The 13,896-nt window shown below is 32.4% G+C and overlaps 1 protein-coding gene across 3 annotated transcripts; it reads left to right on the top strand.

Annotated features, from left to right (window-relative positions):
- The first annotated feature begins 929 nt into the window (after positions 1-929).
- LOC111282030 (mitogen-activated protein kinase 9-like) lies at positions 930-12,461 on the top strand. Of its 3 annotated transcripts, XM_022869926.2 has the most exons (11): positions 930-1,443; positions 2,746-3,154; positions 3,236-3,363; positions 3,519-3,578; positions 4,790-4,939; positions 5,087-5,242; positions 5,593-5,730; positions 5,829-5,902; positions 11,315-11,416; positions 11,613-11,832; positions 12,043-12,461. In XM_022869926.2, the coding sequence occupies exons 1-11, from the start codon at positions 1,159-1,161 to the stop codon at positions 12,115-12,117; spliced, it is 1,797 nt and encodes a 598-aa protein (XP_022725661.2). In that variant the 5' UTR covers positions 930-1,158; the 3' UTR covers positions 12,118-12,461. The 3 variants fall into 3 exon arrangements, with proteins under 3 accessions (XP_022725661.2, XP_022725669.2, XP_022725679.2); XM_022869934.2 differs by lacking the exon at positions 11,315-11,416 and having other exon boundaries at positions 1,026-1,443; XM_022869944.2 differs by lacking the exons at positions 11,315-11,416; positions 11,613-11,832 and having other exon boundaries at positions 1,026-1,443; positions 12,043-12,259.
- Positions 12,462-13,896: the final 1,435 nt, after the last annotated feature.

The following is a 13,896-nucleotide window of genomic DNA, read 5'->3' as shown; positions in this document are numbered from 1 at the left end:
AAAATTGATTGATCAAAATTAATTCAATCGGTTCGATTAATTTTTTCGATTAGTCAAATAATAAAATACATTAAGTTAAATAAAAAATTGATTGATCAAAATTAATTCGATCGGTTCGATTAATTTTTTCGACTAGCCAAATAATAAAATACATTAAGTTAAATTATGTTTTAAATTCTTATTTTCTCATATGTGAAATAAATTAAATAAAATTATCTAACAAAAAATTCAAATATCAAAATATTAAGTTAAAAACTCTAATAACTTAAAATGCATTGAACAAATTCATGTGTTTTTAGTTTTATATATAGATTTTATAATATTTAGATTAAACTTTTGGTTAATTAAGTTGATTTGTTTTTTAACCGAATTAACCGAAAACAAAATTTCTTTAAAATTATTTTTGATAATTGACCGAAATTAATTCCGTAACCGACTGATTAATCGAATTAAATTGGTTCAATTTCTTAATTTAGTTAAAATCAAATTATGTATATCTTTATATTTTGTTTAAAAATAAATGGAATTGAAAATATAATATCAAAATTCAATAAAATTTAAAATATAGTATCAATTTTTTTGAAATGTACAGTATCGAAATTTAATAAAATGAACAAAATTCAATATTAAAATATAGTGTAATAAAAAAAATTCACCAATATTCCAAAAAAAAATTTCAATCAAAGAATCCAAACATAAATAAAAAAAATAAAATAATGAACTTTGCTAGTGGGTGACATTAGAATAGATGCAAATCCAGTAGGGTCAGTCCAATGCATTTTTTTATATATAAATTTTCACCAAACGGTAGACACAATCAAGTGAAAGCGGTCAGCAAGTTAGGAAACTAAACTAAATGAATAAAGAAGGAAAGACAAAACAAAATTGTCGTCAAAATGCTAATATAACAGCTAGCACCAAATTATTATGACCCTTTGTGCATATATCACCTGTATAACAAAAAAAAAAAAATTTCCAATTTCCGGTGCGAATAAATTTCTGGACCGACCCCTCTGTTTCTACGCATCAATCGGGTAAGAAATAGAAATAGAAAAACAACAGAAGAGAAAGAGAAAGAGGAGGAAAAATAGGAATAGGAATCGGAAGCGGTAGCGGAGGCGGGCAATGCTGGAATTGATTGGCTGAGATAGAGAGTATATGGGGGGAAGTGGCACTCTCGTGGACGGTGTTCGTCGCTGGTTTCAACGTCGCCCTTTTATTACTTCTTCTTCTTCTAATAATAATAATAATAATAATAATCAAAATAATAATGTTATCGTCGATCAGCACGATCGTTCAACTTCTACTTTAACTCTTTCTCAAAAACAACAACAAGGAGAAGAAGAACTCATTGTTCAGGATTTCGACTTTTCTTCCCTGAGGCTCGTCAAAGTTCCCAAGCGTAATTACCCTCTTATTGCTTCCATGGATTCTCACAAAAAGGTATTTTCTTTTTTCTCTCAGATCTGATTTCATTCTCTTCTTTTTTACAATTTAAAATGCAAATTTTTTCATTTACACACTGAAAATAGGGGAGATATTGTCATTAAAGCAACAAAATTATGGCTTTGCATTTTTTTAATGGATCATGTCGGAGCTCTTTAAAACTGACCAAATTTGCCTGCTTAAAAGCTTTTTTTTTTTTTGGTTCTTATAAAACGTTAGTTTCATTAATTTTCATAATAAAAACAGTTCAATTACTTTTTTAATGATAATTAATTAAGACTAGGATTATAATAGTGTAAGTCTTACACTCTTTTTCACTATTGCATCAAAATTAAATTCATGAGTAATTTAAATCAAATTAATATATTTAATCTTAGCCATTTTATTGTTAGCCATGTAAGATGTCCTTATTAATTAACAGATAGGTTAACAGAACTTGTGATTGATGACATTTAATTTGAATTATATCCGATGAATAATTTTTGCTGTTCATTTTGTTATATATATGTTTTTAACTGCATTAGGATGGCCAATATTTTAGAGGCTTGGAGTCGAATTTTAGAAAATTATCCTGCTAGCTAATTTAATATTATAAGGTTGCAAATTATGTTTTGCTTTTTTTAATAATTGGAGGATTTTATTCTTATTTTTTAAAATCAAATTCCCTCCTGTAGAATTAGCGGATATTACTTTTTCAATCCTTTATCATTTTCAGTCATCTTGTTTTGTACAACTCATGGAAAAGTATTGTATATTGCCATTAGTATCCTTTAGTATCTCTTATTTTCTTCTTTCATACTCAACCTATTATTTCAAAGATACCATATTGCCCTTAGTATCTTCAGCAGCGTTGTTCTATTATTGCATAATTTGGAAACCAAATACATTGCTGTGTCTAGGTTGTCAATCTGCTTCTCGTAGCTGAATTTTATGTCAACATGGAAAAGGGTCCATGGCCCTTTTAATATACATCTTTAAATTTATTTATAGCAGCTGCTGAGAGGTATGAAGAGAACCCTGTTCCTGTCATTTTGGAAGGCTCATAGGAATTGTTATTCAGAGGCTGCATCCATGATCCTGAAGTTTCTTATGACTGTTTTTATGAAGAAATTTTCCTTTAATCAGCTAGCTTGCACTTTTAAACCTCATTTATTTGGGTTTTATTGTAGCGCCAGTCATATAATAAAATAAAGGAGTCAATAATCTATCTTTTCCATACATGCATATTCTGTCGCGCTCCATTTTTGTTCCTTGTCTCTGATAGGACTTTTGATATTTCTGAACAATGGTGCTTTACAGGGTGCTCTTGAAACAGAATTTTTCACTGAGTATGGAGAGGCAAGCCGATATCAAATTCAGGAGGTGATAGGAAAAGGAAGTTATGGGGTTGTTGCTTCTGCAATTGACACCCACACTGGTGAAAAGGTTGCAATAAAAAAGATTAATGATGTTTTTGAGCATGTCTCTGATGCAACACGGATTTTGAGAGAAATCAAGCTATTGCGGTTGCTCCGACATCCAGATATTGTAGAAATAAAGCATATTATGCTCCCTCCATCACGACGAGAATTTAGAGATATTTATGTAGTTTTTGAGTTGATGGAATCTGATCTTCACCAAGTAATTAAGGCCAATGATGACTTAACTCCTGAGCATTATCAGTTTTTTTTATACCAGCTTCTTCGCAGTCTGAAGTTTATACATACAGGTCAGTGCTTTTCTATATGCTTCCCTACATCCACTTCTTGGTTTTATTATTGATTTTTTTTTTTTTTATAAATTTCTGCAGCAAATGTGTTCCATAGAGATTTAAAACCAAAGAACATCCTTGCTAATGCTGATTGTAAGTTGAAGATATGCGATTTTGGGCTTGCACGAGTATCGTTTAATGATGCCCCATCAGCGATTTTTTGGACTGTATGTTATTCTGTCATGAAATCTTGAAGCTTCTGCATTCATCTTTCTGTAGTATTTCTCCAAATGCTTAATTTTTACTTTTATTTTGTTTTCTACGTTACAGAGGGTAAGCCTCTAACAACCTTAGGCTAATTAAACTTGTTTAATCCATTAAGGACTATGTAGCGACTCGTTGGTATCGTGCTCCTGAACTCTGTGGATCTTTTTTCTCCAAAGTAAGTTCTTATGATCTTCTTGTATTAGGCTTTTCATTTTTATATTCTTGTTTCCAATTGCTGAAATGGCTCAAAGAGTAGAAAGAGATATGTTTACATTTTGATTACCTTGTCATTAAATATGGATTTTTTTTGCTTTGATTTCTTGAAATATTTTCATTCCCCTGGTTTTCCCCCTTCTAATTTCTGTGGAACAGTTATTGTTGATATTTATCCTGAGTAAAACTTGCTTGAAACTGTTGCTCATGAGTTTGATTGTTTGAAAACAGTAAAAACCATATTAGGGCATTTCCTTCTACTTTTTGATGGATAGTGAATTTCCTTTAACATCCTTTGTGCATTTACATAATTATTCATTGTGTAATTTGATGTTATCAGCAGCATGTTTGAGTAAAGTTCTTGGAAATTAGTTTAATTCTAAGTTTTTGTCTTTGATGGCATTAATGGCAGATTGTTTCGCTTTTCCTCAGTGAATAGTTTTTCTTACTTATGTAGAACTTCAGTTTGCTGCATTATGTTTAGTTTAGCTGTCAAAAGGTTGACATTCATGTAAATCCTTGTTTATTGTTTCTTTTCTACTACATCAACTTCCATGGAGAATTCTTGAAGCTGAATCTTGCAGTGTTAAGAATGTGTACTGTTGCTATTGCAATTTGGTTTTAAAATGTTGACATGTCACCTGAAAGTTGTTAAAGTTCCTTTTTAATGATTAATTATGGTAACTGCCTTTCTAAGCACTTATTTTGCAGATTGGAATTTTTTTATTAGGAACCTTGATCTAATGTGACCTTAGAAAGGCTATGTAATCGATAGGTTTATTCTCTGTATCCTCAAATCTTTGCTAAATAAGAAATGCAATTGAGCATATTATCACCTAGCCTAGGAGGTAAAGACACAGAATTGTAGTGCTCTTTCTTCCAGTTCCACCTGTTTTCGTGGATCTGGTTTTATGTCATGCTATGTTCTCATGAATATTTAGCGACTTTTGATGTTATTGGTGCACCTATCAATTGTCTCCATCAGCCCTTTTTTTTTTTTGTTGTGAGTCAGTGTTGGTGGGGATGGGGTGATCAATTGTTAATATTATATCTTTTGGAACATGAGAAATGCAGTATCTGAAGTTTCATTTGCCTTTTGATGTATAAATATTTGTATTAAATATGTTTTGTTAGGCTATAATTGTAATTTCTGAGTCTTTCGTCCTTTTGTAGTACACTCCTGCAATTGATATATGGAGCATAGGATGCATATTTGCTGAGATGCTTACAGGAAAACCATTATTTCCTGGAAAAAATGTGGTGCACCAATTGGATCTCATGACTGATACACTTGGCACACCTCCTGTTGAATCCATATCAAGGGTTAGTATCTTATTTTCTTGTATTCAACTGTGATTTGCATTTGCTTCATCCTGACACTCTTTTCAAGCTTTATTATAGCCTTTCAGGTTCTAATGGAGATTAACTACTGACTGACTCATCAATGCTTAATTTATCATAACCTGGCAGATTCGAAATGAAAAGGCAAGGAGGTACCTTAGTGGCATGCGTAAAAAGATACCAGTTCCTTTCTCACAAAAGTTCCCTAATGTGGATCCCCTGGCTCTTCGCCTACTTGAGCATTTACTTGCATTTGATCCAAAAGATCGTCCCACAGCTGAAGAAGTAAGCAATCTGCGTGATTTAAAAGAAAAAATTTCAAAAGCACTAAAAGGGAAAGGAAGTATGCATACAAGAGATAGCCCTGAAATTGACCAAAACAAAAGTAATTCCGTGCTAACATTTTATATATTCAGAAAACATAAAAGGATATAAATCCTACAAAACTGAAATCTATGAAGGGATGGTCTTGAATGCAACTTCTTTGATTTGAAGTCCTTTCTGCTTCAATTCATTAAAGATATGATAATTCCTCTCACCATTGACATCAAATCAAGTATAAATGATAAATGAGCAACTTAGATCCTAACTTACAAGCTTCTGATATCCCTAATGGTTATGCAATATGCTTGCAGGCATTAGCTGATCCATATTTTTATGGTTTGGCAAATGTGGATCGTGAACCATCCACTCAACCTATTTCAAAACTAGAATTTGAGTTTGAGAGAAGGAAACTGGCAAAAGATGATGTTAGAGAGCTGATTTATCGAGAGGTACTCCACATTTGTTGCTTTGGTATTATCTGGCTTTTTTTTTTTTTTTTTTTTCTAATATCATATGGCCTAAACAACTCCTGGCTTGGAGTGAACAGATATTAGAGTATCATCCGCAGATGCTGCAGGAGTATCTTCGTGGTGGGGATCAGACCAACTTCATGTACCCAAGGTTAGAGAACACTTATTATTCTAAGTTAGATTAGCTTTACACATGAATGGGAACTATGATTGTCATCTCTTTATAATATGCGCATGACAATATGGAATTCAGGTTTAAAAATCTTTTTCATAGTTTCTTAAATAATTGTATGTTCTTTCTTTTTTCCGTTGTCTTGGAAAAGGTCAGCTATTTTAAACCAATGTGATTTTTTTTCTTACGATCTGTAAGCATGTGAACATATTTTGTTTTGGTTTAGTTTCCTCATTAACTTTACATGTGAAGGAATTTTATAGTGATACAGGTATTAAAGACAATACATTTATGAAGGAATTTTATAGTGTGTGGAAACTGAATGTATATTGAAAAACTGCTTATCTCCAATTATACAAGAATCTTAGGTTTATATACAACTAACTAGGGGTTAAACTAGGAAACTAAATCTTCCTTAATTCTAGGGATACAAATACTTAATTCTAAAGATACAAATATAAATATACAGATTACAAGATTACAACCAGCTGTAAATAAGTGTTTTCCCACACTCCCCCTCAAGTTGGTGAATAGGTGTTTTCCATTCCCAGCTTGGAAATAATTTCTTGAAATGTTGCACTGCTGAGACCTTTAGTCAACACATCTGCAAGTTGACCCTTGGTTGATACATAAGGTGTACAAATCAACCCACTGTCTAGTTTCTCCTTTATGAAATGCCGGTCTACTTCAATGTGTTTTGTTCTGTCATGTTGCACAAGATTGTGTGCAATGCTTATTGCAGACTTGTTATCACAGTAGAGTCTCATTGGTCCATCCCACTTGATCTTCAAGTCTTCTCGGATAATCTTTAACCATAGTAGTTCACAAATTCCTTGAGCCATTGCTCTGAACTCTGCTTCAGCACTTGATCTTGCCACCACATTTTGTTTTTTACTCCTCCAAGTCACAAGATTACCACCTAAGAAAGTGCAGTAGCCTGAGGTAGATCTTCTATCAGTTACTGAACCTGCATAATCAGCATCTGTATATGCTTCTAGAACTAACCCCGAATCTCTTTTGAATAAGATACCTCTCCCAGGATTGGCCTTCAAATAGTGCAATATACGGTAGACAGCCTGTAGGTGCACTTCTTTAGGACTATGCATAAATTGACTTACCACACTCACAGCATATGCTAATCAGGTCTAGTATGTGAGAGATAAATGAGTCTTCCAACTAATCTTTGGTACATCTCTCTATTTACAGTAGCATCTTCATTAGCTTCTCCAATTTTATGATTAGGATCTATAGGGGTATTTGCAGGTTTACATGCAAGCTTCCTAGTTTCCTTCAGAAGATCCATCACATATTTCTGTTGTGAGATAAAAATACCATGCCGTGAGTGAGCTACTTCAATTCCTAGGAAGTACTTCAATCTCCCTAGCTCTTTTATCTCAAATTCTCTAGCCAAACACTGTTTTAGAGATTCTCTCTCTTTTTCATCATCTCCAGTTACAATTATATCATCAACATACATTAATAGAACTGTGACTCTCCCTGAATTAGAGTGCTTGATAAACAATGTGTGATCTCCTTGACTCTGTTTATATCCCATTGCTAGCATCACTTTGGCAAATCTCCCGAACCAAGCTCTAGGAGACTGTTTAAGGCCATATAAAGCCTTTTTTAACTTGCATATTTTGTTTGCTTCTAGATGACCTTCAAATCCCGGTGGAACCTTCATATATATTTCTTCTTCCAAATCACCATGTAAAAAAGCATTCTTTACATCAAATTGTTGAAGCTGCCAATTGTAATTTGCAGTTAATGATAACAAAATCCTAACTGTATTCATCTTGGCAACTGGAGCAAAGGTTTCCTGGTAATCCACTCCATAGGTCTGAGTGTAGCCCTTAGCCACTAACCTGGCTTTATACCTTTCAACAGTACCATCTGCCTTGTATTTTACAGTGAAAACCCATTTACACCCTACTGGATTTTTTCCTTTAGGCAACTCTACCAGTTCCCATGTTTGATTTTTCTCTAAGGCCTCGATTTCTATTTTCATGGCTTGCCTCCATTTCTCACTGGATAATGCCTTAGATAATGTAGTTGGAACATAAATAGTGTTTAGGCTCACAAGAAAATTTTTGTGGTATGGTGAGAATTTTTCAAATGACACAAAATTAGATATTGGGTATAGTGGATGCTTGGTACATTCTCTGGTTCCTTTCCTAATGGCAATAGGCAAATCATAATCACTAGTTATAGTTTTAGGAGATTCATGCTCATTTTGAGAAACAGAGTCAAAAACTGTAGTTACCTCATTTCCATAGTTAGGATCAGGTTCTTGGACTGGCACTGGTTCAGGATCTGGAACTTTCCTTCTTGAGTACACCTGTAATTCCTTCATAGAATCAAGAACAATATTATCCTTTGTCACATCTTTCGTATTTGGAATGGGTTCAGACTCAAATTCAATGTTTGACTTGGGTTCAGCAGAAACAGGTTTCGACTCATAAGAATTAATGGGTGTAAATATTGAAGAAGGGGAAAATCAAGCAAAAAGAAGTCTTTATCCTTATCTTCCATGAATGAAGTCTCCCCTTGAAGATAAGGTTGAGTAAAAAATGGTTTATTTTCTTCAAAAGTGACATCTGCAGACACATAAAATTTTTTGGTAAGAGGATGATAGCACTTATATCCTTTTTGAGTTGAAGAATACCCCACAAAAATACACTTAATCGCTCTTGGATCCAACTTTCCCCTGTTATGACTGTGAACATGAACAAATGATGTACAACCAAATATCCTAGGTGTGAGATTGTTTGTGGTATTGAGGTTGGGATAAAATTGTGAGAGTAGTTCCATAGGAGTTTTAAATCCCAAAACTCTTGAAGGTAACCTATTTATAATGTGTGTGGCAGTGAGAACAGCCTCCCCCCAATAAGATTTAGGAACATTTGCTTGAAAAAGAAAGGCTCTGGTTGTGGCTAATAAATGACTGTTTTTTCTCTCTGCCACTCCATTCTGCTGTGGAGTATTAACACAAGATGACTCATGGATAATCCCCTCTTTTTGGAAATAGGTGGATAGACTCTGGTTGAAGTAGTCTTTTGCATTATCAGACCTAAATCTCTTGATTCTTACTCCAAATTGATTTTGGATCATGTTTTGGAAGCTTAAAAACACACTATTCACATCTGATTTGGATTTAAGTAAAAAAACCCAAGAGACCCTAGTACAATCATCTATGAATAAAACAAACCATCTCGCACCAGAAATATTAAGAATTGTAAAGGAACCCCAAATGTCACTATGAATCAAGTAAAAAGGAGTAGAACTTCTTTTGTTACTGATTGGAAAAGACACATGTCTGTGTTTTGCAAATTCGCAAATATCACAATGAAAATCTTCAACATTTAATTCTTTGAACAAAGAAGGAAACATGTTTCTCAAGGTTCCAAAAGAAGGATGTCCAAGACGAAAATGATAAAGTCAGATTTTGTCTTTATTGGAAGATTTTTCAGAAAGAAATTACAAAGGTAAACTATTTTTGATATTACTTATGTTATTTGATGTTTCAAGATAGTATAGTCCATCCTTCTCCTTAGCAAGTCCAATCATCTTCCTCAAACTCTGGTCCTGAAATTCACAATAAGAGGGATAAAAAGTTACTTTGCAATTCATATCTCTGGTAAGTTTTTGTATAGATATCAGATTAGTAGACAATCCAGGAACATGAAGAACATTTTTTAGAACAAACGAGGGATTAACTTGAACATCTCCTAATCCTGCCACTGTGGTAAGTGAACCATCAGCAACAACAATTTTCTTATTACTAGGACACAGGTTATATGTACTAAACTTTTGTAGGGAATGTGTCATGTGGTCTGTGGCTCCTGAGTCAATGACCCAAGAACTCGTAATAGGCTTAGCTGAGACATTTAATCCATGAGAACCGGAAGCTTTACCTGAACTAGAAACTTTACCCAAAGAACATACCATAGTCGGCTTTTCAAGGATTTTCAATAAGTTTCTCAGCTTTTCAATCTCTTCCCTGTTGAACTCTCCTTGTTTCTGAGACATCTGTAGTACTCCAGTGATTTTTCCAGTTAACATTTCCTCAAATTGGGTGATAGTGATATCTTTCTTTGAAAGGGTTCGGCAATGAAGGCCTAAAAAAGTCAGCAATGAAGGCTGAAAATTTTTCTTCCCAAGAAGAGCCTAAAGCTCTGATATCATGTGGAAACTGAATGTATGTTGAAAAACTGCTTATCTCCAATTATACAAGAATCTTAGGTTTATATACAACTAACTAGGGGTTAAACTAGGAAACTAAATCTTCTTTAATTCTAGGGATACAAATATTTAATTCTAGAGATACAAATATAAATATACAGATTACAAGATTACAACCAGCTGTAAATAAGTGTTTTCCCACATAGTGATACAAGAATATCTAAGAAAAAAATTAGTATTACCCTATAGTTTGAAAACCTAACTAGTGTACGAAATGGTGGAGGGACAGTTTTTGGTTTAATCGGTTCAACAGCCAGTTCTAAGATTGTAAAATAATCTTTTTTAAAATGTTAAAAAAAAAGAATCAATAGAAAATATGAAAATTAATAAAAAAAATAAATAGAAAGTAGTTCAACTTTAATCTGGTTCAATGGTTCACCCTTTTTCTTTTTTCTGATTTTACTAGTTTTTGAGCAGTTTTATCTACACCCAATTCAATATACATATCTGGACCGGAAAGGCCATCAGTTCCCTGTCCAATCCGTTCAACTTGCCAGTCCAATCTTGTTGTGAAAAAACTGGTGTTATCCATATATGATGTATATGTCAGTATTTTCTTTTCCTAAAAGTATGTCAAGTTTGTTTTGCGGAAATGTGATGTTGCTTCCTGAAATCATATTAAGTTTGATGAGAGCTTCAACTCAGTGCCTTACATGGTCTTCATTTTAGTTGTTTGTTGGGTTTTGTGTCCCTTCTTAAATGGGAGAAGTTTTAAATCAATATGATTTTGACAGTTTTGGATTTCTTATTAAAGTTGTGATAAATTAAATCCAAACCCAAATGCATTTGCGCACTCGTGTGTGATCTGACCAAACGATCACCAAAAACAATATTCACACCAATGAGTATTCTTCCTTAGTCTCATGAGGTGTCTACATTCTCAACCTTGTAAACCTTACAACACTTTTGAACTCTTTTTTAGCTTTTGTTGCTCAATATGATGTCCAAGATTGTTCTTGTACAATTTAGATACATTTTAGCAAAGTAAGACCTTTTGAGTGGGCTTCGTGGATCAAATTCCTGGTCATGTAGCACTAAAGTGAAATATAAGGAGAAAGGAAAAAATAAGATCCAGAAATTCTGGTTGAAAACATTTGCTGCTAGCATCACAACCAACATTTTCCTTTCTTTGTCAATTCAATTCAATAGTGGTGTTGATCGATTCAAGCGACAATTTGCACATTTGGAGGAACATTATGGTAAAGGTGAAAGAAGTACTCCACTTCAAAGACAGCATGCTTCTTTGCCTAGGTATGCTTCGTAAAATTTTGGAAATCATATTAGTTTTGTGCCTTTTCTTTCTTTCTCTCTCTTTTTTTTTTTTTTTCAAAATCATAAAACCAGGGGAGCTGCTGTCATACTTTAGATGGAAAAACGCACATTTAGTTTGTCTAGTTCATGTGTCGTATTTCAATTTGCCTGATTAACCGTTCTATCTTCTTTTCAGAGAGCGAGTTCCTGCATCCAAGGATGAGAAAGTTCCTCAAGATAATGATTTGGAGAGTACTGCAGCTTCAAGGTCTCGGCTCTCTGATGGTTCAGAAAACACAAATGTAGAAGGACAAAATGGCCCTAACAAACCAAACTATAGTGCTCGTAGCCTATTGAAGAGTGCTAGCATTAGTGCCTCCAAGTGTGTTGTTGTGAAAGAAAAACAAGACTCAGCGGTAGACATTCTCTCTTTACTGAAACCTTCTCTGTCAAATTAACATCAACTTAGTATGAACAGAACATAATCTGAAATGGAAACAAACTAAAAACCATTATCTAAAAGATTCAACTGTTTGTCTTGCAACTGACAAAACCTTCTTGCTGCGGAACCAAATGAATGTTATGTATCTATCTTATTTACACCATATTTATTTTTCCTGCTGCAGGAGAAACCAATTGCTGAAGCCACCGACGAGACAGTTGATGCCCTGTCTCATAAGGTTGCAGGCCTTAATGCTTGATTGAAACTTCCAATTGGCTCTTTAAGGATTTAGTAGGCTTGGTGCATTACCCATTTTTTTCCCCCTGATTATTGGTAAGAGGGTGATTTATGGTGATTTGCGCCAAAGGTTTTCCTTTTTTTTTTTTTTTTTTTTTCTTTGGACAGAAGCTAATAGTTGGACTATGATAGCGGCTATCGTTGTGTTAACGCAGTCCAGAGAAGGCTTGGCCTGTCATGTAGCTCTATTTACATTTGACGAAGCAGAAGGTGTATTTGTTCTGTTATGAACTTTAGAATACCCTGCTAGGCAGTAAGAAACTTGATTTAAAAGAAGAAAACACTATATACTATTTCCATTTCAAATGACTGTCCTGCAATATTGCAACTTCTAGTGAAAATGGTCGTATTCATACTCAGCTATCCTTGTGCTATACATAGGAGTGGGTTTTGTGAAAAAAAGTTGTGATGGCCAGTGTTTCTACGTTGATTCATGGACAATCTGTTTTATTTTCAAAGTGTTTTATTGTTCAAAATGTTGAGAATATGTACTCAAATTTCAAAAGATTTGATGAAAGATTTTTTTTTTGAAATATTTTGTGGATTTTCTAAAATATTGTTTGGTGATAAGTTTATTTGGTGGACAAGTCAAGACCAAATTTATAGCAGGTGGTGACTTTTAAAATTGCGAGAGATCTAAGCCATACGTGATTTTTACGTGGAAGACGAGTTTTCAGGGGTACCATGATGAATTATAGAAAACATTAGGTTATATGGGATAAAAGATATTTTATATAGTAACATTTGATAATTTTTGTAAAATCATTTTACTAATATAATCATCAACATTACATAAAATCATCATGGTAATATAATCATTGAAATTATTTTATTATTAAGGTGATTTTGTCATTCGTGATTTGAAATCATTTTATTTGATTAATAATTATTAATTTTTAAAAATTGAAAATCATTATATTTGGTATTCTTAAAAAACAAATATTATTTTGTTTAAAAGCATAAAAATAAATATGTATATTGTAATAGTTACATTAGTTAATAATTTTAATTTTGTTTAAAGATAATAATTTATAAAATATCAGTAATAATTTATTTATTTTGTAATAAATATAATTAACTTAATAAATATAATTAATAGCAGGATTAATTTTATAAAATAAATTATATAAAAATATTTGAATTAGAAAATAAAATTAATTTATTAAATTCATAATGAAATAAAAATAAAAATATTATATTATATATAAAATATTAAAAAATAAAAAAATAATTTATTTTTGAACTTGTTACATTTAATGTTAATTTGAAAATAAAAAAATTTATAATATAAAATAATTACAATTTTAAAAGTAAGCAAGTTTTTAATTTATATATTAAATGACTATTTACTTATTAAATAAGTAATATTGACTATTGTTAATTTTACATATCATTTCATCTCAGAGATAAAAGTTTTTCATATTTTTGTCTGAGAATTTGATCACTTTTTAAGAAAATGATTTGATTACTCTCGGTGATTCAAGATCATCATCACATAAGATTACTTAGTGCTTATTAAATATAGTAATCTAATCATTATATGTAGATTGTCATGATTTTGAAATGATCACCTTATACCAAACACTACCTATACCAAACACTACTTATGTGTAAAAGGTATAGAGCTTGATAACTAAGATTGTTTAGGGGGTTTAGGATTAGTATATATTCATTTGTTGTTTTATACTCTTTGTAATATATGAATTTTTTCTTCATGTATATAGGTAATTAAAGCCAATTG

This window comes from Durio zibethinus, chromosome 17 (genome assembly GCF_047325235.1).
Source record: "Durio zibethinus cultivar Kanyao isolate XHJ-2024 chromosome 17, ASM4732523v1, whole genome shotgun sequence".
NCBI lineage: Eukaryota > Viridiplantae > Streptophyta > Magnoliopsida > Malvales > Malvaceae > Durio > Durio zibethinus.
This window is presented reverse-complemented; position numbering and strand designations above follow the sequence as displayed.